Below are 26,544 nucleotides of genomic sequence, written 5' to 3' on the forward strand. Positions count from 1 at the left end.
CTCCTATCTATCTAACACAACACCCTGTGTAGATCTAAAAGAGTTAAAACACACTCACCTTCAAAGCTTTTTGTATTTGCTTGAAGGTATACAAATCTCACAAATTTTATCCCACGAGTGCTAGCTCTTTTTGTGGCTAGCCCACGCCTACTTATAACCCCACAAACGATCTCTAACCTAGATCTTTGTGTATCCTAGCTAAAAAGAAATATTCCCTATCTCTAAGAAAATATCTTCCCTTATCTCTTCTTATCAAATATACTCTCAATATCTTCGAGTATATCTTGATCTCTTCTTCCTTCCTTCCCACGCATCTTGTCATCACGTTCACAATATTTCTCCACATCAGCCCTCTGTGATACTTCACAGTTGTCTGCTCCCTTCAGAGCTCTGTTGCACTTTCACTTTGGGAAGTGCAACTAAGGAAAATGCAACTAGACAACAAACACAAACGAAATTGAGAACATAGAGGATACAGTTACACAGAGTGTGTGAAAATCAAGCCAGTGAGAGAGAGAGAGAGAGAGAGGAGGACTACAGCTGTGATCTGTAATATAAGGTGTTTAGGAGTCTCGTACGTGCTTCCAATTTGCCATCCATTATTCTTCGTGTCTCAGTAACTCAGTGACAGCTTTGGACAGTCAATGGTAGTGAAGTTTTTCAGGGTAGTCCGAAGAGCTGGAAGATTCCAGCAGATTCCCTTTAACTCGGCAATAAGACTTACATCAAGAGTTTCCAGCTTCCCAAAGGGTACTACAATATCCGGATGCACATTGGTAATACTTATTGCTTTCTCTCTGTTTATTATTTCTTCTATGCTCAATGACTCCCTTACAGATAGATACGTGAGATTTTGGGCGAACAACAGCCATGTAAAATCCATCGGACCTTCCAACTCGAATGTTTGAACAATGGAGAGGTGCTTAAAGCCTTGAGAACTTGTGCACATTGGTGAAATCCCCGCATTACTTTCTTTGCTTTTACAACAATCTATCTTTATCTCAGAGATTTTGAAGTCCAGAATTATAAAGCGGTGAAGACCACCTAGAGCCACCGTGTTTAATCTAACAACATGAGCTGACATGTTGTTGAGACATAAACCTCGGATAGTACTTGACAGTTGCTTCACTTCTTGTATACTTTCCAAAATCCTGGCATCATCGACGGTTACTGTTGAAATCTTTAACTGGTTCAAGAGTTGTAGCTCTTCTATTAATCTGTCATCAACACAAACACGAGAACATAACAGTTTTAACACTTGAAGATTTGGTAAAATTGTTGATATCCCAACAAGACTTTGAAGTTGATTAGTATACTCCAGATTCAGGTTGATTAGTTTCGTCAACTCCTTGAGACCAACTGGTAACCATTTTATCATCGTGGATGATAAGTTGAGATATTGTAACGAACCCAAGTTAGATATTTCTTCCGGTAAACAAGAAAGACTCTCATTTTCCGAAAGATCCAAGACCACAAGTGCTGGCATAAACCGAAAGAATTCACCTGAAATATTCACCAACTTGTTTTTCTGGAGTAATAGGGTTGAAAGGTTGGGGCAGTTGAAGCTTCTGCAAGATATCTCCACAATCTTATTACTTACTAAAGACATCCGTCTCATAACTTTCCAGTTGATGTCATTCGGTACATGGCGTAACTGGACACCGGTTTTAACACAGAGTGTTTCTTTCTGTTTTCCAAAGTCAGACGCTATCCAAAGAGCTATCTCACGTATCACATCATGCATTTTCACATTGTTTGAGAAATCACCATGCATCAATAAATGTGCACGAAGTAACGTACCAATTATATCATGACCTTGGTAGTAGTTAGCTGCTACATCTTCATCTCCATTTCCATATATGAATCCTTCGCATATCCAATATTCTATCAGTTCCTCCTTTTCAATTTGAAAATCTTCCGGAAACAAACAACAGTATAGAAAGCATGATTTGACTTTCTCATCCTTCAAACTATCATAACTGAACTTCAAAACGGAAAAAAGATTTACTTCAATGCCTGGAAAGCGGAGGCTAGACGAATTCAGCACATGAATGGCATGTTCCCATTCTTGTATAGTATCTTTACATGTCATGGCTTTGCCAATGACATTAAGAGCAAGTGGCAAGCCACAACATTTCTCAACAACTTTTCTAGCAAGTGCGGTAATTTCCTGATGGCTCTTTAACAAGGTTTGATCTCCAACTATCTTTTGGAACAAATCCCAAGCATCATCTGGAGACAAACACTTAACTTCCATCGTCTCATCAACCTCCATATCTTTGCAAACTTCTATAGAGCGAGTGGTGAGAAGTATCTTGGATCCATTTTCTTGAGTTGGAGGTGGAACTCCTATTTTGTTTAAATCTACTTTGCTCCATAGATCATCCAATAACAGCACAAACTTCTTTCTGTTAAGATTATTGTATATGTAAGCGGCTCTCTCCTTTTCGGTTTTTTGTTTACATTCCTTGTCGAGACCTAGTCTTACCAATATCTGCTCCTGGATGACTTCGTTTTGCAAATCTTTGGAGACCACAACCCATATCACAATATCAAATCCACTCATCAATTGAAGGAACTTATTGTTAGTACGAGTCAAGAGAGTGGTTTTGCCTACTCCCCCCATACCATAAAGACCCAAACTTCTGCGTCCATCGCTCATGAGGTGGTTCCATGTGCTTTCGACAATCGTATCCAAACCAACAGTGGTTTGTATATGCTTCTCCTCCACCTTAGGTGCAGGACCTTTCGCTGCCACCAATTCAAAAATTCCTTTCGATAAAAGTCCTTGAACTTCGTTCAGTTTCTTGGCTAACTTTTTACCATAATCACAGCCTGAGATGAGATTTTTAGAACAGTATCCGCATAGACACAATCTTCTAGTTTGAGCTGATCTAGCCTCAAGCAGATCATTGACTTGGGACCCAACAGTTTCTACCCTTGAAAACCATCCTTGGACTTGAGCAAGCCGTTGCAAACCTTTGTCTTCCTCTAAGACAACTCTTCTTAACAGATCATCTCGTTTTGCCTCGAGTTCTTGCATAGTGTTCTCCAGAGCCTCGAGGTTTCCTTCCATCATGAGAATGTAATTTTGATCACCAAATAAGCAGCCACAAGCATGATTCAACACTTGATCGCAGGATATCTCAAACGCTAAACAGTTTCCCATCTTGCTCAAATAACTTTCTAGAAAAGCAACCGTACGTTGTTTACTGCCAAGGAGACGCAAGAAAAAGAAAATCCAAAAGAAGAAACTGGATAGGGAAAGAGAAGAGGAATACACATAAAGTCAATGTCTTCATGAACTATCATGAAAGAAGAAAATGTCAGACGACATACGTATATAGTTTATTGAAAGTGGCAGCTTCCAGGAAATTCAATGTTTCGTTCAAATGTCACTTTCCTATTATTTCCTCAAGTTTAAGCACGAAGTCTAGATAGAGCTGGCTGAAATAAATAAGGAAATTAACATAACCATAAACCGTTAGACATCTCTCTCTCTCCGAAGACTTTTACCTTCACTATTAAATAAATTTATATATCCATTTTTAAAGACATTTAGTAAATAAATCCTGAATTTGGAATCTATTTAGTATTTACAAACATATTATTACATTAAATAATTAATTTAATAAACAAATTAATTCTACCTATATTCGATTTTTTTTATAGAAACTAAGTGTTTTAAAAGGTAACAAACATAATAGCAAATGTATACAAATTTTATTTCTTTATTTTATAAGGAGATGAATGAAGAGGTTGAACCCAAATATTATTTTTTACTTGATAAAAATTTGAAAAATTGATTTGATAAAAAGTGACTTTTAGCCTCACATACTATATTTTACTTTTACGGGTTTCGTATGATGAGTTTTTGCGGATTAAAAATCTTTGAACATGTTGCGTGATCCGCCTAGCATGGCGGGTCTGGACTATAGAACCAACACTAAAATTAATAGTTTATTTCATATATTATAGATTTGTAGTCATAGTTTGGAAAATTAACTTATAAATTATTTAGTATATGAACTACAAAATATTACACATACTACAACACATTCTTAATATTCCAAAAAAAAAAAATTGTATACACATAAAAATATACACTAACATACCATATATGCATATATATACCTCTGTTCAATTATAGAATACAAAACTAAAAGTTTTAAAATTTTATATTCTATCTAATAACAAATTTAATGTAATTAGGTTCTAAACTGTATAAAACGTAAGAAGAAAAAAAACATTCTAAACAAAATTATAAATTAATTATATTTAAATTAATTAATTGGGAATTTGAAAACTAAATAAATTAAAAATTATTATTTAAAATACAATAATTTATAATTTAGTCCCACAGTGTACCGCGAGTAAATAAAGAAGTAAAACATAAACCGTTAAGACATTTTAATCCAACAAAAGTAACATATGTCAGAAAATCATGAGACTCACTCTATTTTGTGTTTGTAAACACAAATCGGAAGATAAAATAAATTATAAATCTCACCAAAAGCAATTAAAAAAAATCACTAAGCTTAATGAGAAAATTTATTATACAGTAGATCTTTTTCAATCCAAAATTTTATGTGAATTAAAATAATATACACACAAAAAAAGATCTTACATAGACATTTTTTCACGTTATAAGCAATTTTAAACGTCAAATTAAAAAGTATTTATGAAAATAATTAATAATATATTTATGAAATTCACTCTCTATATTTCTTTTTATACACAAACTTAAAAAATAAATAAAAACCCTTAACATCCAATATAACACAACACACTATTTAACTCTTTAGGCTATACATTACAATAGACTGAATCTAAAGAAAAGAAAAAAAACCATATATATATATATATATATATTTTTTTTTTTTGAATTATTGTAAATTTCCAAAAATCTACACACATAACACACAAAACTTCTAAAAATAGTTAACAAAATTACTGATTCTCATTCTCCTTCTCCAAAGCTAATTGGTCATTGTTGATCAGAACTGAATTACCACTCTCATCCGCTGATTCATTCACATCTGTCTTCCTCCGTGGTGACTTTCCCGGTTCTATTCCTCCTCCTCCGGAGTTTCTCCGATCATCTCTAGAGACCAAGTCCTCAGCTTCAAGCATGTGAATGATATGACCCATCTTTGGTCTCTTCTGAGCATTAGGATCAACACATCTCAAAGCTACCAAAAGAGTACGCTTTAATGACCTTAACGACGGTTTCTCAACCATCCTCGGATCCAAAACCCCTTCCGCATCTCGATTCGTCACCATTCTCTTCAACCATTCCACAAGATTCACTTCTCCCGGAGCCCTGCTATAATCCACAGGACTCCTCCCCGAAATGATCTCCATAACCAAAACACCAAAGCTATAAATATCGCTTCTCTCATTCAACATCCCTGTACTCGCGTATTCAGGAGCCACATACCCAAACGTACCCATCACACGAGTAGTCACATAGCTCATCTCCGAACCCAAGAGCTTAGCTAGCCCAAAGTCTGAAACTTTCGAGTTCCATTGATTGTCAAGCAAGATATTACTTGATTTGATATCGCGGTGAACAACCTTAGGCTCTAGACCTTCGTGTAAATACATCAACCCTTTAGCTGTTCCAAGAACAATGTTCATTCTAATCTCCCAAGTAAGAGGACTCTTAAATCCCAAACCACCACCATGAAGCCACTGTTCTAAATTCCCATTATCAACATATTCGTAAACTAACATCCTATGAGCTCCTTCAACGCAATAACCTAGCAACCTCACCAGATTCTTGTGCCTCACTCTTCCAATAGCTTCAACTTCGACTTTAAACTCTCTCTCAGCTTGTCCTTTGTTGTTGAGCAGATTCTTAATAGCCACCATTGACTTGTCCTCAAGAACACCTCTATACACAATCCCATACCCTCCTTGTCCGATCACATTCTCGTCAGCGAATCCATTAGTAGAAACCTCAAGCTCCCTCAACGTATACCAATGTCCCCAACCTAAATGAGAAACCTCGGGACCCGCCGACATAATTAAACCCTGATCACCCGACCCCGAACCCGACCCGGAACCAGTCCAACCACCTCGTTCCGGATACGAAATCCGATGATCTTTCCCGATTTCGATGTGAATTTTGGTATCGTCCTGGTGAGTCTCTGGCGTTGGGTCGGGTTGAACCGGAGGTCGAGACGGGTCAACCCGAATCTCTTGAATCTCCTTGGAAACAACGGGAACAATTGTATGATGAGACTTCGAAAAAGAAGAAGAAGAAGGGTCGAGAGATGACTTGTTCTTCTTGTTGCTTCGTCTGTAAACGAACCAGAGAGAGATGAGAACGAGTAAAAGAACGATCGCGGCTCCAACGCAAACGCCGAGAACGACCCATAAACGCAAATTGAAAATAGAAGTGTGTCTCGAGAGCTGATTGTTGTTGAGAGAGTGAGAATCCGCCATTGCAGCTAGCTCCACTCTGACTCACTCTTCTTCTTCTTCTTCCTTCTAGATTTTTTTTTTTTTGCTTTTGCTCTGCTTCACATATAAAAATAATATCACAGGAGGTTTTTTGTCTGAAGTAGAGACAAAAGAGAGGTAAGAGAAAGGACAAAAGTACCCTTGAAGAGGCAAAAGCTGGCTTTGATGGGACTTGCACTCATTATCATTTTACTATTTACACTTTCGCCATTTTTTACTGTTAAATGGTTAAAGCGCAATTATTAAAGGAGGGTTAGTGTTGTTAATAAGGGTATAAGTTAGGGGTAATATAGTCAATTGAATCGTGTTCTGACTTCCAAGGTTTTTTTTTTTTGGTAGTGATTACAAATCTATCTATCTATCGATCAAATCGAAAAAAACGAGAAGAACAGAGAAAAAGAGGTAATGAATGAGTACAACAAAATCAAAGAGCTTTCTTCTCTATCTTTAGTGTCGATGATTGTATTCGCTAGATTGATTGATTTTGTTTCTGGGTTGTTGTGTGGTTTGCGTGTGTGTGTGCAGTTGAATCAAAAATATGGCTGGGAGAGCTCCGATCCCTGCTCGCAACTCTGCCCTCATCGCAATGATCGCCGATGAGGTAAACTCGTATTACGGAAGGAAAAAAAAAAATTCAATCTTTTTGATGACGGATTTGAGGCTTCGTGGTTTTGATTGTTTAGAAAATGTTGGTTTTTGGGGATCTCACTGTGTTGAGTTTTGAATCTCTGAGATTTGATGATCTGGACTAAATCAATGCGTTATGTTGGGTACATAGACTTTGGATTTGTTTGTGAAATTTGTAATCTTTTTGGTAGTGGTCACTCCCTAGATTAGCTTTTTCTTAAGTTTTTGTATATCTCTTGATTTCGGATCAGATCAGATCTGACAATGATGATCTCATCTGCTACATGTTGTTGAATCCACCATAACAAGGGATTTAGGTTTTCTGTGTTAGTTTCAACTGTTCTGGCATAAGAATTGGATTTATTCAATTGTATTCCACCAGAAAGACTATGTCTTTTCCCTTATTTGTGACTTAGCTTGCAAGTTCCTCCTTGTACATTGACTATTACTGGTGAAATCAGTGGCAGAATTGTTTAGAACTATCTGTTGGTAGTGACCATTTTGTAATTTCCAACGTCTCTTACTTGGCTAAAATTTTTGTGTACAGGACACTATAGTTGGATTTTTGATGGCTGGAGTTGGTAATGTTGACATAAGGAGGAAGACTAATTACCTCATCGTGGATTCAAGTATGTTTTTGGATCTTTAGGAAAGATATTGTTTTCAATCATTAATCAAATTATGTCACTTGTCTCAAAGTGTTATGTGTCCCTTTGATAAAATCGAGTTAGTGGATGTTTTGCATCAATTCAATTTTTTCTGTGATCTTGTTAGGAGATAACTTTCCTAACTTCCATTTCTGTAGAATTGTATCAAATTGCCCTCTAGTCTTCTACATTAAGTGATTTTTCCTTTATTTCGCTTTTTTCTTGCCTTTTAGAGACAACTGTGAGACAAATTGAGGATGCTTTCAAGGAATTCTCAGCAAGGGATGATATCGCTATCATTCTTTTAAGCCAATATGTAAGTGCTCTCCTCCAATTTCAGTACACTTGTTACTCATCTTTACTGCTGTGTGTGCTGTTTTATTTTAGTCTTTATCAAAGAGTTCATGACTTGTACTCCTCCACTTTATAGAGCCCCTTATGTTTACTGCCATTAGTGACTATCTTTTTCCCAGTAAATAGTATATCATTGGAACATAAGATGAGGTCACTTTGCAACAGCCCTTAGAGACATATCATTTATGAGCTTGAAACAACATGGGCTCTATTCCTATGTGCTATAGCTATACTAATTTAAAGTCTGTTTTTTTCCTACGGTGTCAAAAACATAATGAGAAAATTTCATACTTGTAGATTGCCAATATGATCCGGTTCTTGGTGGATAGCTACAACAAGCCAGTTCCTGCAATCTTGGAGATCCCTTCCAAGGACCATCCCTATGATCCTGCTCATGATTCAGTTCTTTCCCGTGTCAAGTACCTCTTCTCTGCAGAATCCGTGTCACAGCGTTAAACATATGCGTTCTGCACGCTTGTTGCGCCTATATCATTTGTTTGTTTTTGATATTCTTGTATTTTCTCCTTCGGAACCCGAAAACTTTACAATAATGTAAAACTCTTGATTTTTATTTGGAGATGGATGGATGTTATAATATTAAGAAGCACTGGTGGCTTCATCTGGTTCTTTGCATTGAATAAAGAGAAGAATCATTGTGTATTCGAAAATCAAGAAACCAGAGCAGACTTTAAAGATTTAGTGAAGACTTCTAGCTCCTTAAGTCCTTGCTCAGGTGATTCAGACTCGCCTAAGATCTTAACCATGGCGCTACCCACAATGACTCCGTCTGCTCCCCATTCAGCTACCTGTAATGTTAAAACAAACCACGTCAGGCTAGCAAATCCTATTGCCGAGATATTGGTAATCCAGTGATTATGCAGCCCAACCTGTTTCACATGCTCAGGTTTTGATATGCCAAATCCAACCGCGACGGGTTTGCTTGTTGCCTCTTTGATTTGTTGTAGAAGAGATTGAACTTGTTCGTTAACAGACTCTCTTGTACCTGTAACTCCTACTGAACTTACCTGAAAAGACCTCGATAATAACATTCACACGCATAAGAACACGAACTTACACACATCATCATGTACTAATCTAAAGAATCGTGAAACGCTGATTCTTACGAGATAGATAAATCCTTCAGATGCTTCAACAATGGCGTTCATTCGTTCTTTCGGGGTTGTGGGTGTTGTGAGCAATACCTTGAGGACAATATAGTATATAATAGGGTAAAAATAGAAGAAAACAGTTTGCTACGAAATATGATGTCTTTGTGACAGCTAGAGGAAAATAACTTACTAGTTCAATCTGCTGCTTCCGAGCTTCAATCCGCAGAGTCTCAGTCTCCTCGAGTGGAACATCAGGAACAAGAAGGCCTATGAAGAGACACCATGTTATGTAAAACAAACTGTTAATATAGAGAAGACAATAACCACAAATAAATGGAAGCAAATGGTGTCAAAACTGAGCCCTGCAAAAAGAATAAGCAGTTACTTAGGAGAAAAGATGAAAATGTTAAATGTACCATGAACTCCAGCATCTTTAATAATAGTCATATAGTTCTCGATTCCCCGGCGCAGGATTGGATTGTAATACGTAAACAATGCAATTGGACAAGATAACTGAGGGATAACCTGAGAAATTTGGAATATAAAAAAGAGTCTCTTTCTTAAGAAAACTAAAACCACAAAGGCTACGAGAGGAGGTAAAGTAAACAAAAGCAAAACCAAGACACACCTCTTTAAGCATAGTGATAATGGAGTTAAAGTTGGTTCCTTTAAGCAACGAACGTCTCGCAGCAGCCTAAACCAAGAACGAGAAGGTTTATATATTCAGAATAAGATTGAAAGTTTGCTGCTTCTGTGGATCGAACCTGGATTGCTGGACCATCAGCCAATGGATCAGAGTATGGAACACCGAGTTCAATAATGTCCGAGCCACACGAATCAAGCACTTTAAGAGCTTTTGCTGCAGTAGAAAGATCTGGATCACCAGCTGTGATATATGGAATCAGAGCCACCTGTAAAAGTATCGAAAAGCCCCCAGATCAGAGTCTGGGGAGGAATCAAAATTGAAACTTTGGGGATTTTTGAAGAGAAGTTACATACTTTGCCTTGTTTCTTTAACCTTGCGAAAGTCTCTGATAGACCAACCGTGGTGGGACGGTTCTTAAGAGAATCCATTGTGCTGAGCTTTCGAAGAAGAAGATGAAAGTAGCGACTTAAGCGCGAGTAGAGTGAGTGGCTTTGACTCTCTTTTGCAGAACTAGAATCAAAACGTCAACACAATACCGGTTTAATCATTCGAACCGAACAAAATATAAACCGATTTGAAAATCAAACTGGAGATCCGGTTTAACACAAAAGTCTTTCCAACACTGTAGAATAAAAACACAAATTCCAACTGAATAAAAAATTGGTTTTCCATTGGTATCTAAAATTTATAACCCGAATACCAAAATAATTAAACCGGAACTGAACCAACATCTAGAATGGGCATCCCTAACTACGATGTTCCAAATAATACAATATACAATCAGATTCAATTCCCAATTCTAATCCCAATAGAGTAACTTTGTAACAAAATATAAAAAATCATGTCACTATAACTTGTGTATAAAAACAATGCCGGCCCTTGATGCTAAAATCTGATAATGATATTTTCAAGAAAATATATCTCTGCTGCTCAATTCTTATGATCAGGTGTAATCTCGTTGTTTGTGTCCCCTGCTGCGTTGTTTCTTAATCTGCTGAGCTGAATCCCTGCAAACCCTGCACCAGGACCAGGAGCAGGACCAGAACCAGCACCAGGAGCAGGAGCAGAACCAGAACCAGAATCAGGACCAGCCTGGGAGCCTCCTTCGGTTCCATTACTAGCTTTTAGTTCTCTCTTTTGCTTTACTTTCTGTGCCCAACCAACAAGACCAACCTGCACATTCTCCTCAAATATAGCTTTCTTGAAGCTACTTCCCATCTGTTGTAACATAAGAGGACGGTCACTTCTTCAGAAATTTTAAAAACTAGACCAAAAGATTCTGAAGCTTTATAGTTGAAACTAGTTTTTCACCTGTGAGACAATGGCATAAAGTGGCAGTGTACTGTAACTGCAAAGCACTTGAATGAAGACCCTAAATAAAAGAAGAAATATATTGGTATAAAACGAGATTTATTAACTGAAACATATCAACAATGTATGAAACTTTTGCTTACCCGATGACCAATCTTGGAACAATGTATCTCACCTGTCCCATAATGCACGAGTCGAAGCCGTATGTAACCTAGAATATACTTATTAGTCTTAACCATTATAGGTGAATCTTGGAGTTTTGTTTTTTTCTTAAAGAACCTGACTTACCCAAATCCAAAAGAAAAACGCAATCTCGAAAGCATTTTGGAAAAGGATAAAATGGATCAAGTAGAGAACAACTTGAGGTTTGCTGAACCAGAAATGCTCATCAGAGGGTTTCACCACTAAGTCTCCTTCAATAGCTACATGTTTCTCTGCAACTTCGTGAGCTAACTGCGAAATCACATGCTCCAACTTTGTTCCCACAGCAAGAAGCAGCTTTGGATGTTCAAAAACATAGGGACAAAAGTAAGTTTTAACTGAAAGAAGATTTCAGCAGTCTGAGAAAACGAAATGGGGAAATAAACAATTGACTCACAATAAAGGGAATGAAGGCTATCCAGAAATATGTGTGCCATCCTGCAAGATAGTGTAGCTTCGATATAAAAGGACTCCAATTTATATTTGAAAAAAAGCGTTTCATTAGATCAAAACTAGACATAAGAAAATGAATTTATGAAGCATACCATTAACATTGAGCAACAAGAAGATGACGACGAAGATCCAAAGATACCAACTAATACCAACAACTTGTTTGAAATCATCCTCCAGAGCACGCATCATATACTTGTGGAAATTAAGCTTAGGATTTCCCTTACAATGTGTCTGCAAAACAGCCAAATAGATGAGAGTCTCTAACTGACCAAAGCAACTTATTTCCATTACCAATATTCAACTTTTGAAAAATAATCAAAATTTTACCGTAATGAAACCAAGACGTAAAGTCACATAATCTGATTTCGTCACAGATCCATAGAATTGCTTAAGAAAGGATTGCTGTTATGTAAACAACGGGATCTCAATATTGGGTGGTTACAAAGGATAGATAACAGAAATAAAACAAGCAATGTAATTTGAAAACACCATACCGTCCATCCGAGAATGATTGAGTCTTTACCAATACCAAGAAAATGCTCTTTAATAAAAGCATGGTTCTGTACATGGGTGACCCTTCTTTTCCTCAGAGCTGCAAAAGGCACAGCAAATAATCAAACAAGATGCTACTAGCATCTTCATGAATTTTGTATATACATATACTGATAAAACGAATAACTTGTGTAATGTAGTAGTACCTGTTTCAGGGTCAAAATTCTCGTCTGCAATCATATCCTCCCATTTCTTCCATTGGTGGATCTGCATTAACATAGAAAACATGAATAAAGAATCATGGTGCATTAACTGACAGATGAATGTAAGAAACTTCTATGTGGTTAATTAACGCTCACCCTGGTGCTTCCAAAAACAACTGTGAGGACACAAAAGGTCACATGGGATATGGCGAGGACGAAGATGAAGATATGCAGATGGTGCAATGCCTCAAGTGAAAGCAATGGTACTTTTTGCTGACAACAAGAGGGCGAGAAGTAAGTAGTGATTTAATCAAGAATTAGCAAGAGAAACACCCAAAAAAAGATTATAACGAGACCCCATAAGTATTTTAATTTACCTTTTCGCTACAATAACCAACTGCCGCAGCAGCATGTTCAGCTAGTAGACGCCTTGTGGTTCCAACAATAGGTAAGAAACTCTGAAAATGTTCTTCTGCAGTAACGTTTTTATGTCCACTTGCCTCAGCTTCTGCTCTTGAATCTAGAGAACATGGAAGCATATGCATAAGCACATCTTCTTTCACACAGAATTTGGAAATGAGTCCTTGGAACACCGTCAGTAACAGCGATATGAACCCCAACAACATCAGCTCTGCAATTCCCCAAAATGATATATCAGAGAGCCAAAAAAAATTCACCAAAGCAACACAATAAAAAGTAGTAAAGCTTTTAGCTTTTAATACAACAAAGCTGCTTATAATCTGATACAATCACATCTCACTATTAACAACAGCAACTCTGCAATACTAATAAAATTTGTCATTGATCAAACAAATTTGCACGAAAGCAATACAAAAAACAGTAAAAGTATCAAACTTTAAAGACTCAGCCTACAACAAAATCTGACATATCCACCACATAAGGCATAAAACAACAATTTGCAGTCATGTGAACCTTAATCAAAAGGTTAAAACACTGTTTAATGATAACACAGGAATAAAAACCAAAACTGAAGAACAATTTGGCAAAAGGAACCAGAAGTAACGCAAAAGATCCGTGGAACCCACTCACAAAAAAAAAAAGGGTTTTTTTTTGTTGTGTATTGATGGGTGTTGTGTACCTTCTTTAACCTTTTGAAGAGCTTCGTAAAGGGGTTTTTGCTTCTTCTTCTTAAGAACAGTACCGAAATGATGAAGCAAACGCTCCACAGCAAGCGAAATCGCGACGATGACGGTACAAACTCCGGCGACGACCCACGTCGGAGTGAATTCAAGTGACATCCCTTCTCCTCCGTGACCCATTTTCTCTGTTTTTTGTTTCCTTGTAAGATTCCAAACAAGAAAAAAAAAAGGAAGAGAATTTATAAAAACAAATCGGACAAAGGAAGAGTCTTTTTTCTAAACCACACTGGATTAGTGGATTGGATTGTCGGGTCGAGCAAGGAAGATGAGAAGATGAATGAATTATGAATGAGTGAGACAGATTTTTTTTGGACCTTTTTATTTATTAATACAGTAATTTGGTGTTTTCTCAACACTAAAGGTAAATAAGATTAATTATGGATTATGTTACATAATCTTCAACTCAATTAGGTTTTAAATATGTACTATTAATAACCATTTTAAGAAATTTAGTTAAATCATTATACTAAACAAAATAATCTGTGCGGCAAATTAGGAAACGCGTTTTTCCACTTTTCAGTTTCCATATTATTCATTTCGTTTTTTTCTATTCCCGTGTGAAATTATAGTTTAAGATCATTCACTAATCACACTCAGGTTCTTTTTGGACCTTTTTTATTTTTAATACAGTGATTTGGTGTTTTGTCAAACACTAAAGGTAATAAAGATTAATGATGGATTATGTTCCATAATCTTCTACTCTATTATATGTACTACTATTAATATTTTTAAGAAATTTAGTTAATCATTATACTATTTAAAAAAAAAAAAAAAACTGTGCGGTAAATTAGGAAACGCGTTTTTCCACTTTTTAGTTTCCATATTATTCGTTTCGTTTTCTGTTGCCGTGTGAAATTAAAATTTAAAAGCATTCACTACATGACTAATAAATACACACACTCATCATAATCATTAACATTAAATTATGTAATCAAAGTTACATTACATAACATTCGAATATTCCCTTCTTTTTTGTTTATTTTTTAGTTTAGTCACTTTATATATTCTCTCCAGTTCACATTTCCTAAATTTTTCATTTTGTCTCAGTTTTTTAAAGGAATGTAAGAAAATATACAGAACTTTAGATTCCTTCCACTCACAAGAGAGCGATCGCTGTCAATTAATTTGCATGTGGTCAACAGTCGAGTCATCTTTTGTCGGATAGTTCTACTCCTACCCGTTGTCCGGTTCGAGTAGTAGTGCTTAAAATACCAATTTTATATTACATACTAACTTTGAAAACGAGGAAAGATCAAAGATCTTGTGTGATGCTGCTACCTGGTTTCAAGTCACCCACAAATCTGTTGAATCCTCCTCTACAACACTTTAGCAACAGTGTCGGTTTATCAAAAAAAAAAAAAAGAAGCAACAGTACTGTCGGTTGTGGTTTTGACCTAAAATACCACTTTTGCCCCTGCGAGTTGATACATTTAAGTGCTAATTCAAGAATGGGTATGGCGAGGCACACACCTAAAACATGTACAAATAGTTAACGAATACATTCAAAACTAATACGATGAAAGCATATGAAAGATATGCTAATGTTAGACCTCAGCATATACTAGATAAAGTCCCACGGCATGGATAATATAAACGAAATAAAATATCTTTAGTTATTTTAAAATACATTCAATAATAATTAACATTAATATTGTTACAAAATTTAAAATTTTATGTGAGACACAAAATATGATGTTTGAAAAAAAAATTGTCTTGCTATTTATAAAAAAATTTGTGGTATCAATATATGTTTAGGATAGAGGTTTTCAGTTTTTTTTGGATCTAACATCGTGAGAACTAGTTATGATTATATTTCAGAAAAATATACTATAGATTTTTTTTGTGTTTTTCTTATTTTTTGTAAAACATAAATTGTATTGAATTAATACATTAAAATGTATAAATAGATTGAAAGTTTTATCATAGCTGGGATGTTACAAGTGGTATCAGAACCGAACTCAAACGAGGATGTTGCGATCTGTTAGTAGAGGTGAATTGTAACACTCCGGTTTTAGAGACTTGTGGAGAGTTTTAAAATAATTTATTTTGCCACCTATGTCACCAAAGTGCACTTATCTTTTTGGTCAAGGGTCATGAGAGAACTCCGCAGTTAAGCGTGATTATGTTGGAGTAGTATCACGATGGGTGACCTTCCGGAAAGTGACTACCGGAACTGTACGAGTGAGGACAAAACACAGGGAAAGATCATGTGATGATTTGTAGGGACGGTAACAAATCTTTAAAGCCTTTCGAACGTAGCAAACCGACCATCATATATGGATGGACTCACGGACCTAGTAAAAGGACGTGAGATCTATTAAGGAAGTTGAGCTCATGGACTGAAAATTGACATAAGGTCCAGTGGTCCACTAAGAGGTGACGGTCGGGGCGTTACACCAATAAAACATATATTGTGTTCCAGTTAATATATTAAAGTGTATTAAAATGATGAGTGTTATTTTTTTTACATCAATAAGTTTTTGTTTTTCTGGTTAACATTAGGGGAATTACATTTTAAAGAATTAACATATACAATAAATTGTGATTATGATTATAATAAAGGAAAAATAAAATATCATATTGTTTTATATCTTGAAATTATTTTTGATTATGATTCAAATTAAAGGAAAATAAAATATCATATTTTTGAAAATCTTGAAATTATTTATAAAAATGATTTGATTTTCTGGCACAAAAATTGTAAACCAAATATCATATTTTTTTGTCAATAAATAAATATTATAATATTTTCATATTTTTATATCTTGAAATTATTTTAAAATAAAACTACCATAACTATAATTTTCCAAAATTTTAATATTAATGTTTATTCTTTAATTATCGACAAATTATTATTTGAGGAATTATAATGCTATGGTAAGTATATAAAATATTGATCAATGAAATATATATATATATATAATAACTAAATGGATATTGCTAAAATGTTAAGATATTTTTTTAGGATATTTTTTATGTATATAATCTTGAGAGGAATGAGTGCCACTCATGAGCTTTTATAGTATGAGTTTGAGAAAACCTTACTTTATTATACAAAAAAAAAACACTAAGATAATGTTAGTTGAATACAAAAAATTATAGAATTTACAAATTTATGTGAGGTTTGAGATATGAAGGTTATTGAGATGTGTGTCTTTCTTTTTATAGGAAAATTTGGAGTTAAAAGCCTATTATAAATTGATTACATATTAATGTTTCTAATTGTTATTAGTCATTCATTACAATACTAATAATATTATGGAAGTTACAAAAGTACTGTCAACATATAACAGAAGTAAAGAAATTCAATAAAATGAAATTTAGTATTTTAAATATGGATATGATTAATAATATGAGAGTTACAATAGATGTGATAGAATGAAATTTACTAAAATATGAGAGAATGTTCACCAAAAATACATTTATTAGTTGTTTTGAGTATTATTATTTTTTAGTTAATATAACTATAAATATATGATAGGAATTTCAACCTAATCAAATTAATATGAGAGTTACAAAATATGTGATAGAATATGAAATTTTATAAAATATGTGAGAAGGTTAATAAATAAATACATTTCTTATTTTTCAAATATAAATAGTTACTATGACTAATAGTATATGATAGAAATTTCAAGCAAAACAAATTATATATATATATAGATATTTAAATATACTTTAGTTAGTTTTAGTTTGAATCAAATTGAAAAATAATGTAACAATCTTATCATGTTAATTATTTCTATTAAAGTTAATAAATAAAAGAGAAAACCATTATTTTGGGAAATTTGCTACACAAATTAAAGAATAAATTGAACATCTTATAATGTATAATATCAAATTAGATTTTGACTTAAATATATATATATATATATATATAAATAATATAATGTATGTCATATAAAATCAATTGAAAAAATATACTAAAAATATTAAAAAGAAAATGACACATGTCATAAAAAAAGAGTGTCAAATTGCAACTTTTTAGAACTTGTCAAAAGAGAACCTTACTTTAAATTATACAAGATAATTAGCTTTGTTAAGCCTAGTGAATAGATTGATAACTAAGATGTTCCAAATTATCAAAATAGGGGGGATATATTAATTATTCTTTATCTGTTTGGCTAGGAAAAAAGGACTCCCTTGTTATAGATATCAATACTTGAAAAACAAAAAAAAGTTAATTCAAAAGTTATCAGGTTTGCAACAATGCCGTCCAACGAGTTTGACCAGTATCTGCATGATCAGGAGGGTGTAGGAGCTCTTTCTCAATTTGAGGAGTAATCAGCTGCAAAGCTAAGCAACTAAGCATCAATCAAGGTTCAAAAAACAAAAAGTTCGACGAATTTGATTTAAACAAAGGAAAAGAGGTCCGTACGTACATTCTTGTGAGTTTGCGCTTATCGAGTAGGTAAAACAACTTAGTGCATGCTTGTACCTGAAAGAGTAGAGGTTTCGTACATGAGCTAGCTAGTGATTTTGCAATTTGATTCTGTATATACCTTTTTACGTACAAACGTAACTCTTCTTTCTTAACTACCATTTCACAAAGGCAAGGAGAGTTTCGTGCCACATCTCGTGCATATATAACTCCTTTGTAGTACAAGCTAAGAAGTGAATACATACTACATTAACCGCCTGATACGTCATATGTAACATACGTCAGAGCATAATTCTTCTCCAAAATTGCTTTCATAAGTAAACTACACACATCCATAAAAAAAAACAAAAAACACAATGTAACCAAAGAGAAATTAAAGACACGTGAAAATTAGAATCTGAATATACATATATGTAAGTGTATAAGGTTATACTACCTTATAGTGTGATGTAAGTATGTAACTTCATCCCCGCCAAACGTATCAAGACACGACTGTTTGTTCATGTACAGGAATGCGATTGTTTGTATGTTTTTTGTGTTTGTTATGTTATATGATCTGGCAAAACAATCAGAAAGAGGTAATGATCATATTGTTACCTTGAGACCAAAAAACTGAAATGAGTCGGAAAAAAGGGGGAAAACGAAGGCAAAAAAAAAAAAAAAACCCCAAAATAAATAACAAAGAGAAGCTCATGGATAATGGTACAACCACTTAGAAGGTTTTTATGATCAATGCAAAGTGTTTAAGAAGTATTTTAGAAAATGATTATATGATTATGTAAAGATCTTTTACCAAGAGAATATATTTTATTATTAAAACACTCAAAAGATTATAAAGGCTCTTAAGACTCTCACACTCAAACTTACTCACTCCAGCTTGAATGAAACTTTTCACCAAGCCTTAGTATTTATATTACAAGTCTTAGGGAATATTACATAGAATATTCCTTAAGATATTTTTATGCTTTATTTTACAACCCTCCATTTATTCAACTCTCTACTTTATTTTACAACCCTCCATTTATTCAACTCTCTCATAACCATATACTTCACTATCATATATCACACACTTATTATTTATTCCCCTTGTTTCCAAAAGAGAGGCGACGTTTATCTTATTTGTTGTCGTCTTCTTCACTGTCTGAGGCGACTTCTGTGACGTAGATCTTTTGGCCTGGAATGTATCGCTTTATCTTGTATTTTTTCCCTTCAACTCTGTAGACCGGATGATCTGGATTTGATTGTGGCCATGCGTATTGATCATGAAAGCCTGCTTACACTTGTCGTATTTCTTCAGCGAATTCTAGCGGGTAGACGTGTCTGTTGTGCTAGTGTGCTGTGTGAGGACAAAGAAGATTAGGGTCAACTTCAGATTCATTAAATCCATTCAATAATGCAATTTGCTTTGCGCGTTGATGGAAGTTTCCCGAGGCAAAAGCATCATTATTGTAGCTTGTCTCAACGTTCGCATCATATTTCTTTAGGATAATGATTTCCCCGTCTTGTTCTTCTTGGATTGTAGTGATCCTGAACGTGACAAGTATATCCAACTCAGGTTGTGCACGAATATGTTCTTGCCACCAGGTAACATCATGGAATAATATGAGCCACTTGTATAGTAATTTGTAATGCGCCTTTCGTCTAGTCAATATGCATTTCGCCAAGTACTGGAGCAGTTGACTTTTGTGGATGAGGACTGCAATAGTGTAAAGATCTGCCATGTACCAAAGTAGGAGGTATGCTTCTATAGGAAACCGGCCATAATGAGCAGGGCTCATATGGATGGTGGTAAGGAAGGGATAGGTCGGGTGGTAAGAGAGGCCAAGAAGTGGACCCTGATCAAGACCATATCGGTGTATATAAAGCTTTAGGAAACCATGTAGTGTCTCAATCCCTCTGTAGATCAATACATTGTCGAGTAACGATTCTCTTATTCCATGCGGCATATCGGCAATCTTTTTCCGCAGGTTATCTTCTGTTGGATTGTCTGGACTGAGGGTATATATCATGGGTACTATTGTCGAGATTTACGCTGAGTTCATGAAAGAAAATCTGGGAGAAAGTTGTCTTTTCCTTTGATGTGTTTAACAACGAATTTCCACTGGGAAAACAAACTTGCCCACCTGAGTAACTGAGCTTGTGGTAGTACCTTCTGCTTGAACTGAATCATTTTTGGAAAGGATGACATGTCCATCTCGATGAGGAAATGTTGGCCCACCAAATGAAACTCAAATTTTTCTATTCCTCTTTTGACAGCGATTATCTCCTTGTAAGTAGAATGGTAGTGTTTTTCGCTATCTTTGAAGACTCCACTTTTATAGCCACATATATGTCTTTTCCCCTTCTCGTCTTCTTCTAAGAGTATTGCTCCCCAATAGCAATCACTTGCATCCGACTGCAGAATTCTTTTTCCTTTTGTTGGGATTTTTAGTGCTGGTAAGGTTGTGGAAATTTTCTTCAATTCTTTTACTGCTTCTGTGCATTTCTGGCTCCAAGGAGGGTCATCTTTCTTGAGTTGAGCAGAGAGAACCGATCTGTGTTTTGCAAGACCATGAATGAAATCCGGCATATAATTGACAATCCCCAGAAACTGTTGGACTTGCTTGAAAGATAGTCGTTCATCTGGAAACTCATTGAGTTGGGTGGCAGTGTGAGGTTAGAGATAGTATTCTCCCTTGGATATGTGCATTCCCAGAAAATCAATCTCTGTTTCTCCGATCACCATCTTCTTTTCTGATAGCATAATACTGTATTTTTGTACGATACTCTGGAACTTTGCCAATAATGAAGTGTGGGAATCTATGTCTGACGAGAATAGCAGAATATCGTCGATATACACCAGCGCATTCGGGAGGATAGGCTCGAATATCTTGATCATAGCTTTTTGGAATAATGAAGGAGCTACCTTTAGTCCAAAAGGCATGAATTTCCAGTGGTAATGACGATCTGGTTCACAAAATCCCGTCTTTGGTCTGTCCTCTGATTTGATTCCAAGCTGCCAAAATCCTGCTTTTAAGTCAAACTTGGAGAAGATTTGTGCTTGCGGGAGTTTTTGGAATAACACTTCTCTCTTTGGCAAAGGAAACTTGTCATCGGCAAGGAAATGGTTGAGTGGTTGATAGTTGATGACTAATCTGAGTTTTCCTCGCACATGTTCAGCCTGTTTGTTGACGTAGAATGCTTCGCATGCCCAAGGTGAAGTGGTCTTCTCAATGAGGTCTTCTTTCTGGAGTTGGTCAATCTCTTCGAGTGCAAGATTGTAGTGATCTAGGTTCATTCCTGGGTGACTTGCTTTAGTTGGGTTGATATCCTCATTCTTCTTGAAGGGTAAGGGTATGAAGATATCTGGATTCTTCCATAAAGGAGATGAGCAATTTGTGAGAAACTCCGAATGAGATGTGGCGCAAGACGTCTTTGCGATTTCTTCTTTTATGGGATTAAACATCTCCATAGGGTATAGATGAGACACCGTTGTCCAAGGTAGCAGCTGCTTTTTGTGTTTGAGACCTTTCGGGTGCCACGAAACTCTCCGAAGACTATGAAGGATGTCAAATCCAAGTATAAAGTCCTTTCCAGGAAGTTCAGAACCTATACTTTGGATTTAATCATGTATCCGGGGAAAAGTTGGATGTAAATTGGCTTGCTGATAAGAGAGATATGAAATATATGGTCGTTGGCTACTTTGAAAGCGACTGAACATGAATTCCAATGTGAGGCTGGGAGGACGTCTGGTTTGATGATGGATGAAGCAGCTCTAGTGTCAAAATAGGCAATGACCGGTATTGGTTTATCATACTTGTTTGGGAAGATGTAGATCTTGGCATTTGGAGATTGTTGGGTTAGATACATCAATTCTTCTTGATGTGATTGCTCTACTTTGCAGAAATCGAATGTGTAGAGGTCAAACAACATGAATTGGTCGTCTATTTCTCTTTCATCTCCAGTATCCTCTTATGAAGATTCATCTTCTAATTCCATACCCATTGAAAGAACTGTATCATCAGTTGGTTCATCATCAAGGGAAAAGATGGATTCAATATCTGAGTCGTCAATATCTTCAACTTGTGCCAAGTAGCCAAGGAGGTTGTCTCTCTTCTTCTTGTAAGGACACTGTTTCGCATAATGTCCCTTCTTCTTGCAGATGTAACATCTGTCTGATTTTTTTGAAACCTCTTTGAGTTTTCTTCCTAAAGTTCAGAAACCAAAGAGTTTTAGAAACCAAAAGAGTTTTAGACAAAGAGTAAATTGAACTTTGTCTAAAACTCTTTTGGTTTCTAAAACTCTTTTGGTTTCTAAAACTCTTTGTCTAAAGAGTAAATTGAACTTTGTCTAAAACTCTTTTGGTTTCTAAAACTCTTTTGGTTTCTAAAACTCTTTGTCTAAAGAGTAAATTGAACTTTGTCTAAAACTCTTTTGGTTTCTAAAACTCTTTGGTTTCTGAACTTCGGAAAGAAAACTCAAAGAGGTTTCAAAAAATCAGACAGATGTTACATCTGCAAGAAGAAGGGACATTATGCGAAACAGTGTCCTAACAAGAAGAATAGAGACAACCTCCTTGGCTACTTGGCACAAGTTGAAGATATTGACGACTCAGATATTGAATCCATCTTTTCCCTTGATGATGAACCAACTGATGATACATTTCTTGGAATGGGTATGGAATTAGAAGATGAATCTTCAGAAGAGGATACTGGAGATGAAAGCGATATAGACGACCAATTCATGTTGTTTGACCTCTACACATTCGATTTCTGCAAAGTAGAGCAATCACATCAAGAAAAATTGATGTATCTAACCCAACCATCTCCAAATGCCAAGATCTACATCTTCCCAAACAAGTATGATAAACCAATACCGGTCATTGCCTATTTTGACACTGGAGCTGCTTCATCCATCATCAAACCAGACCTCCTCCCAGCCTCACATTGGAATTCATGTTCAGTCGCTTTCAAAGCAGCCAACGGCCAGATATTTCATATCTCTCTTATCAGCAAGCCAATTTACATCCAATTTTTCCCCGGATACATGATTAAATCCAAAGTATATGGTTTTGAAGTCCCTGGAAAGGACTTTATACTTGGATTTGACATCCTTCATAGTCTTCGGAGAGTTTCTTGGCACCCGAAAGGTCTCAAACACAAAAATCAGCTGCTACCTTGGACAACGGTGTCTCATCTATACCCTATGGAGATGCTTAATCCCATAAAAGAAGAAATTGCAAAGACGTCTTGCGCCACATCTCATTCGGAGTTTCTCACAAAATGCTCATCTCCTTTATGGAAGAATCCAGATTTCTTCATATCCTTACCCTTCAAGAAGAATGAGGATATCAACCCAACTAAAGCAAGTCACCCAGGAATGAACCCAGATCACTACAATCTTGCACTCGAAGAGATTGACCAACTCCAGAAAGAAGACCTCATTGAGAAGACCACTTCACCTTGGGCATGCGAAGCATTCTACGTCAACAAACGGGCTGAACAGGTGCGAGGAAAACTCAGATTAGTCATCAACTATCAACCACTCAACCATTTCCTTGCCGATGACAAGTTTCCTTTGCCAAAGAGAGAAGTGTTATTCCAAAAACTCCCGCAAGCACAAATCTTCTCCAAGTTTGACTTAAAAGCAGGATTTTGGCAGCTTGGAATCAAACCAGAGGACAGACCAAAGACGGGATTTTGTGTACCAGATCGTCATTACCACTGGAAAGTCATGCCTTTTGGACTAAAGGTAGCTCCTTCATTATTCCAAAAAGCTATGATCAAGATATTCGAGCCTATCCTCCCAAATGCGCTGGTGTATATCGACGATATTCTGCTATTCTCGCCAGACATAGATTCCCACACTTCATTATTGGCAAAGTTCCACAGTATCGTACAAAAATACGGTATTATGCTATCAGAAAAGAAAATGGTGATCGGAGAAACGGAGATTGATTTTCTGGGAATGCACATATCCAAGGGAGAATACTACCTCCAACCTCACATTGCCACCCAACTCAATGAGTTTCCAGATGAACGACTATCTTTCAAGCAAGTCCAACAGTTTCTGGGGATTGTCAATTATATGTCGGATTTCATTCATGGTCTTGCAAAACACAGATCGGTTCTCTCTGCTCAACTCAAGAAAGATGACCCTCCTTGGAGCCAGAAATGCACAGAAGCAGTAAAAGAATTGAAGAAAATTTCCACAATTTTACCAGCACTAAAATTCCCAGCAAAAGGAAAAAAAATTCTGCAGACGGACGCAAGTGATTGCTATTGGGGAGCAATACTCTTAGAAGAAGACGAGAAAGGGAAAAGACATATATGTGGCTATAAAAGTGGAGTCTTCAAAGATAGCGAAAAACACTACCATTCTACTTACAAGGAGATACTCGCTGTCAAAAGAGGAATAGAAAAATTTGAGTTTCATTTGGTGGGCCAACATTTCCTCATCGAGACGGACATGTCATCCTTTCCAAAAATTATTCAGTTCAAGCAGAAGGTACTACCACAAGCTCAATTACTCAGGTGAGCAAGTTGGTTTTCCCAGTGGAAATTCGATGTTAAACACATCAAAGGAAAAGACAACTTCCTCCCAGATTTTTTTTCAAGAACTCAGCGTCAAATCTCGACAATAGTACCCATGATATACACCCTTAGTCCACACAATCCAACAGAAGATAACCTGCGGAAAAAGATTGCCGATATGCCGCATAGAATAAGAGAATCGTTACTCGACAATGTATTTATCTACAGAGGGATTGAGACACTGCATGGTTTCCTAAAGCTTTATATACACCGGTATGGTCTTGATCAGGGTCCACTTCTTGGCCTCCCTTACCACCCGGCCTATCCCTTCCTTACCAACATCCATATGAGCCCTGCTCATTATGGCCGGTTTCCTATAGAAGCATATCTCCTACTTTGGTACATGGCAGATCTTTACACTATTGCAGTCCTCATCCACAAAATTCAACTGCTCCAGTACTTGGCGAAATGCATATTGACTAGACGAAAGGCGCATTACAAATTACTATACAAGTGGCTCATATTATTCCATGATGTTACCTGGTGGCAAGAACATGTTCGTGCACAGCCTGAGTTGGATATACTTGTCACGTTCAGGATCACTACAATCCAAGAAGAACAAGACGGGGAAATCATTATCCTAAAGAAATATGATGCGAACGTTGAGACAAGCTACAATAATGATGCTTTTGCCTCGGGAAACTTCCATCAACGCGCAAAGCAAATTGCATTATTGAATGGATTTAATGAATCTGAAGTTGACCCTAATCTTCTTTGTCCTCACACAGCACATTGGCACAACAGACACGTCTACCTGCTAGGATTCGCTGGAGAAATACGACAAGTGTTAGCAGGCTTTCATGATCAATACGCATGGCCACAATCAAATCCAGATCATCCGGTCTACAGAGTTGAAGGGAAAAAATACAAAATAAAGCGATACATTCCAGGCCAAAAGATCTACGTCATAGAAGTCGCCTCAGATAGTGAAGAAGACGACAACAGATAAGATAAACGTCGCCTCTCTTTTGGAAATAGGGGGAATAAATAATAAGTGTGTGATATATGATAGTGAAGTACATGGTTAGGAGATAGTTGAATAAATGGAGGGTTGTAAAATAAAGTAGAGAGTTGAATAAATAGAGGATTGTAAAATAAAGCATAAAAATATCTTAAGGAATATTCTATGTAATATTCCCTAAGACTTGTAATATAAATACTAAGGCTTGGTAAAGAGTTTCATTCAAGCTGGAGTGAGTAAGTTTGAGTGTAAGAGTCTTAAGAGCCTTTATACTTGGCTTGATTATAGTGTTTTTTTCTGTTGTTGCGCCTGAACATAGGCTTTCACGGAACAAAGTTCATTTATTCCTACCCATTCTTGAGAAGGAGGCTCTAGGGTTTCGCTTGATTGCATTCACATGTGAAAGAAACCCAAACTCAGACCTGTTTTTGACGTAATATTTCAGTGTCGTGTTACGAAAGATTACTAAGAACCACAAAAGAAGATTACTAATTTACTACTAATAACTGTCAAAATCAGGCAATAGCCGAAAATATTATTAAGGGCTAACAGCCCAAAAAATTGAACAATTCTTGGGTTCACTCCTAAGGTGAACCTTTTTGTTCAATTCTCCTTATTTTAGCCAATGAGAATATGACATCTCATAATATATTTAAGAACCTATTTATTCACCTACTTATAAAATAATGAAACAAAATCTGTATACATTATTATAAAATTAAAAACTTAAACCGCTTATTTATAAACCCAAACCGATATATAATTTCATTCTAATTGTAAAATCTAAACTCTAACCATCTAATTTGTAAACCCAAACCGACATATAATTTCCTTCTAATTGTAAAATCTAAAGCCTAACCATCTCATTTGTAAATCCAAACCGACATATAATTTCGTTCTACTTATAAAATCTAAACCCTAACCATCTCATTTGTAAACCCAAACCGACATATAATTTT

General features: G+C 35.9%; 5 protein-coding genes and 1 long non-coding RNA gene across 6 annotated transcripts; 1 reads left to right on the plus strand and 5 right to left on the minus strand.

Annotated features, from left to right (window-relative positions):
* Window positions 27-3,285, minus strand: LOC104707829 (probable disease resistance protein At1g15890). The gene has a single exon (XM_019228617.1). It carries the CDS (start codon window positions 3,167-3,169, stop codon window positions 614-616), a length of 2,556 nt encoding a protein of 851 aa, XP_019084162.1. The 5' UTR covers window positions 3,170-3,285; the 3' UTR covers window positions 27-613.
* LOC104707831 (probable serine/threonine-protein kinase At1g01540) lies at window positions 4,754-6,519 on the minus strand. The gene has a single exon (XM_010424264.2). It carries the CDS (start codon window positions 6,448-6,450, stop codon window positions 4,951-4,953), a length of 1,500 nt encoding a protein of 499 aa, XP_010422566.1. The 5' UTR covers window positions 6,451-6,519; the 3' UTR covers window positions 4,754-4,950.
* On the plus strand, window positions 6,827-8,717 carry LOC104707833 (V-type proton ATPase subunit F). Its single transcript, XM_010424267.2, has 5 exons — window positions 6,827-6,870; window positions 6,994-7,069; window positions 7,643-7,724; window positions 7,976-8,058; window positions 8,394-8,717. Exons 2-5 carry the CDS (start codon window positions 7,007-7,009, stop codon window positions 8,550-8,552), a joined length of 387 nt encoding a protein of 128 aa, XP_010422569.1. The 5' UTR covers window positions 6,827-6,870; window positions 6,994-7,006; the 3' UTR covers window positions 8,553-8,717.
* LOC104707832 (tryptophan synthase alpha chain) lies at window positions 8,645-10,357 on the minus strand. The gene is made up of 8 exons (XM_010424265.2): window positions 10,205-10,357; window positions 9,970-10,116; window positions 9,834-9,899; window positions 9,622-9,730; window positions 9,396-9,472; window positions 9,221-9,298; window positions 8,984-9,121; window positions 8,645-8,902 (listed from the first exon to the last, which is right to left on the minus strand). The coding sequence occupies exons 1-8, from the start codon at window positions 10,277-10,279 to the stop codon at window positions 8,765-8,767; spliced, it is 828 nt and encodes a 275-aa protein (XP_010422567.1). The 5' UTR covers window positions 10,280-10,357; the 3' UTR covers window positions 8,645-8,764.
* Window positions 10,584-14,025, minus strand: LOC104707834 (MLO-like protein 1). The gene is made up of 12 exons (XM_010424268.2): window positions 13,611-14,025; window positions 12,889-13,142; window positions 12,668-12,784; window positions 12,515-12,575; window positions 12,311-12,408; window positions 12,144-12,218; window positions 11,909-12,047; window positions 11,761-11,801; window positions 11,451-11,660; window positions 11,306-11,373; window positions 11,163-11,223; window positions 10,584-11,069 (listed from the first exon to the last, which is right to left on the minus strand). The coding sequence occupies exons 1-12, from the start codon at window positions 13,789-13,791 to the stop codon at window positions 10,782-10,784; spliced, it is 1,593 nt and encodes a 530-aa protein (XP_010422570.1). The 5' UTR covers window positions 13,792-14,025; the 3' UTR covers window positions 10,584-10,781.
* Window positions 17,785-18,695, minus strand: LOC104707835. The gene is made up of 4 exons (XR_754709.2): window positions 18,489-18,695; window positions 18,212-18,374; window positions 18,054-18,109; window positions 17,785-17,959 (listed from the first exon to the last, which is right to left on the minus strand). It is a non-coding gene; the product is annotated as an uncharacterized LOC104707835 (long non-coding RNA).

This window comes from Camelina sativa, chromosome 8 (assembly GCF_000633955.1).
Source record: "Camelina sativa cultivar DH55 chromosome 8, Cs, whole genome shotgun sequence".
Classification (NCBI taxonomy): domain Eukaryota; kingdom Viridiplantae; phylum Streptophyta; class Magnoliopsida; order Brassicales; family Brassicaceae; genus Camelina; species Camelina sativa.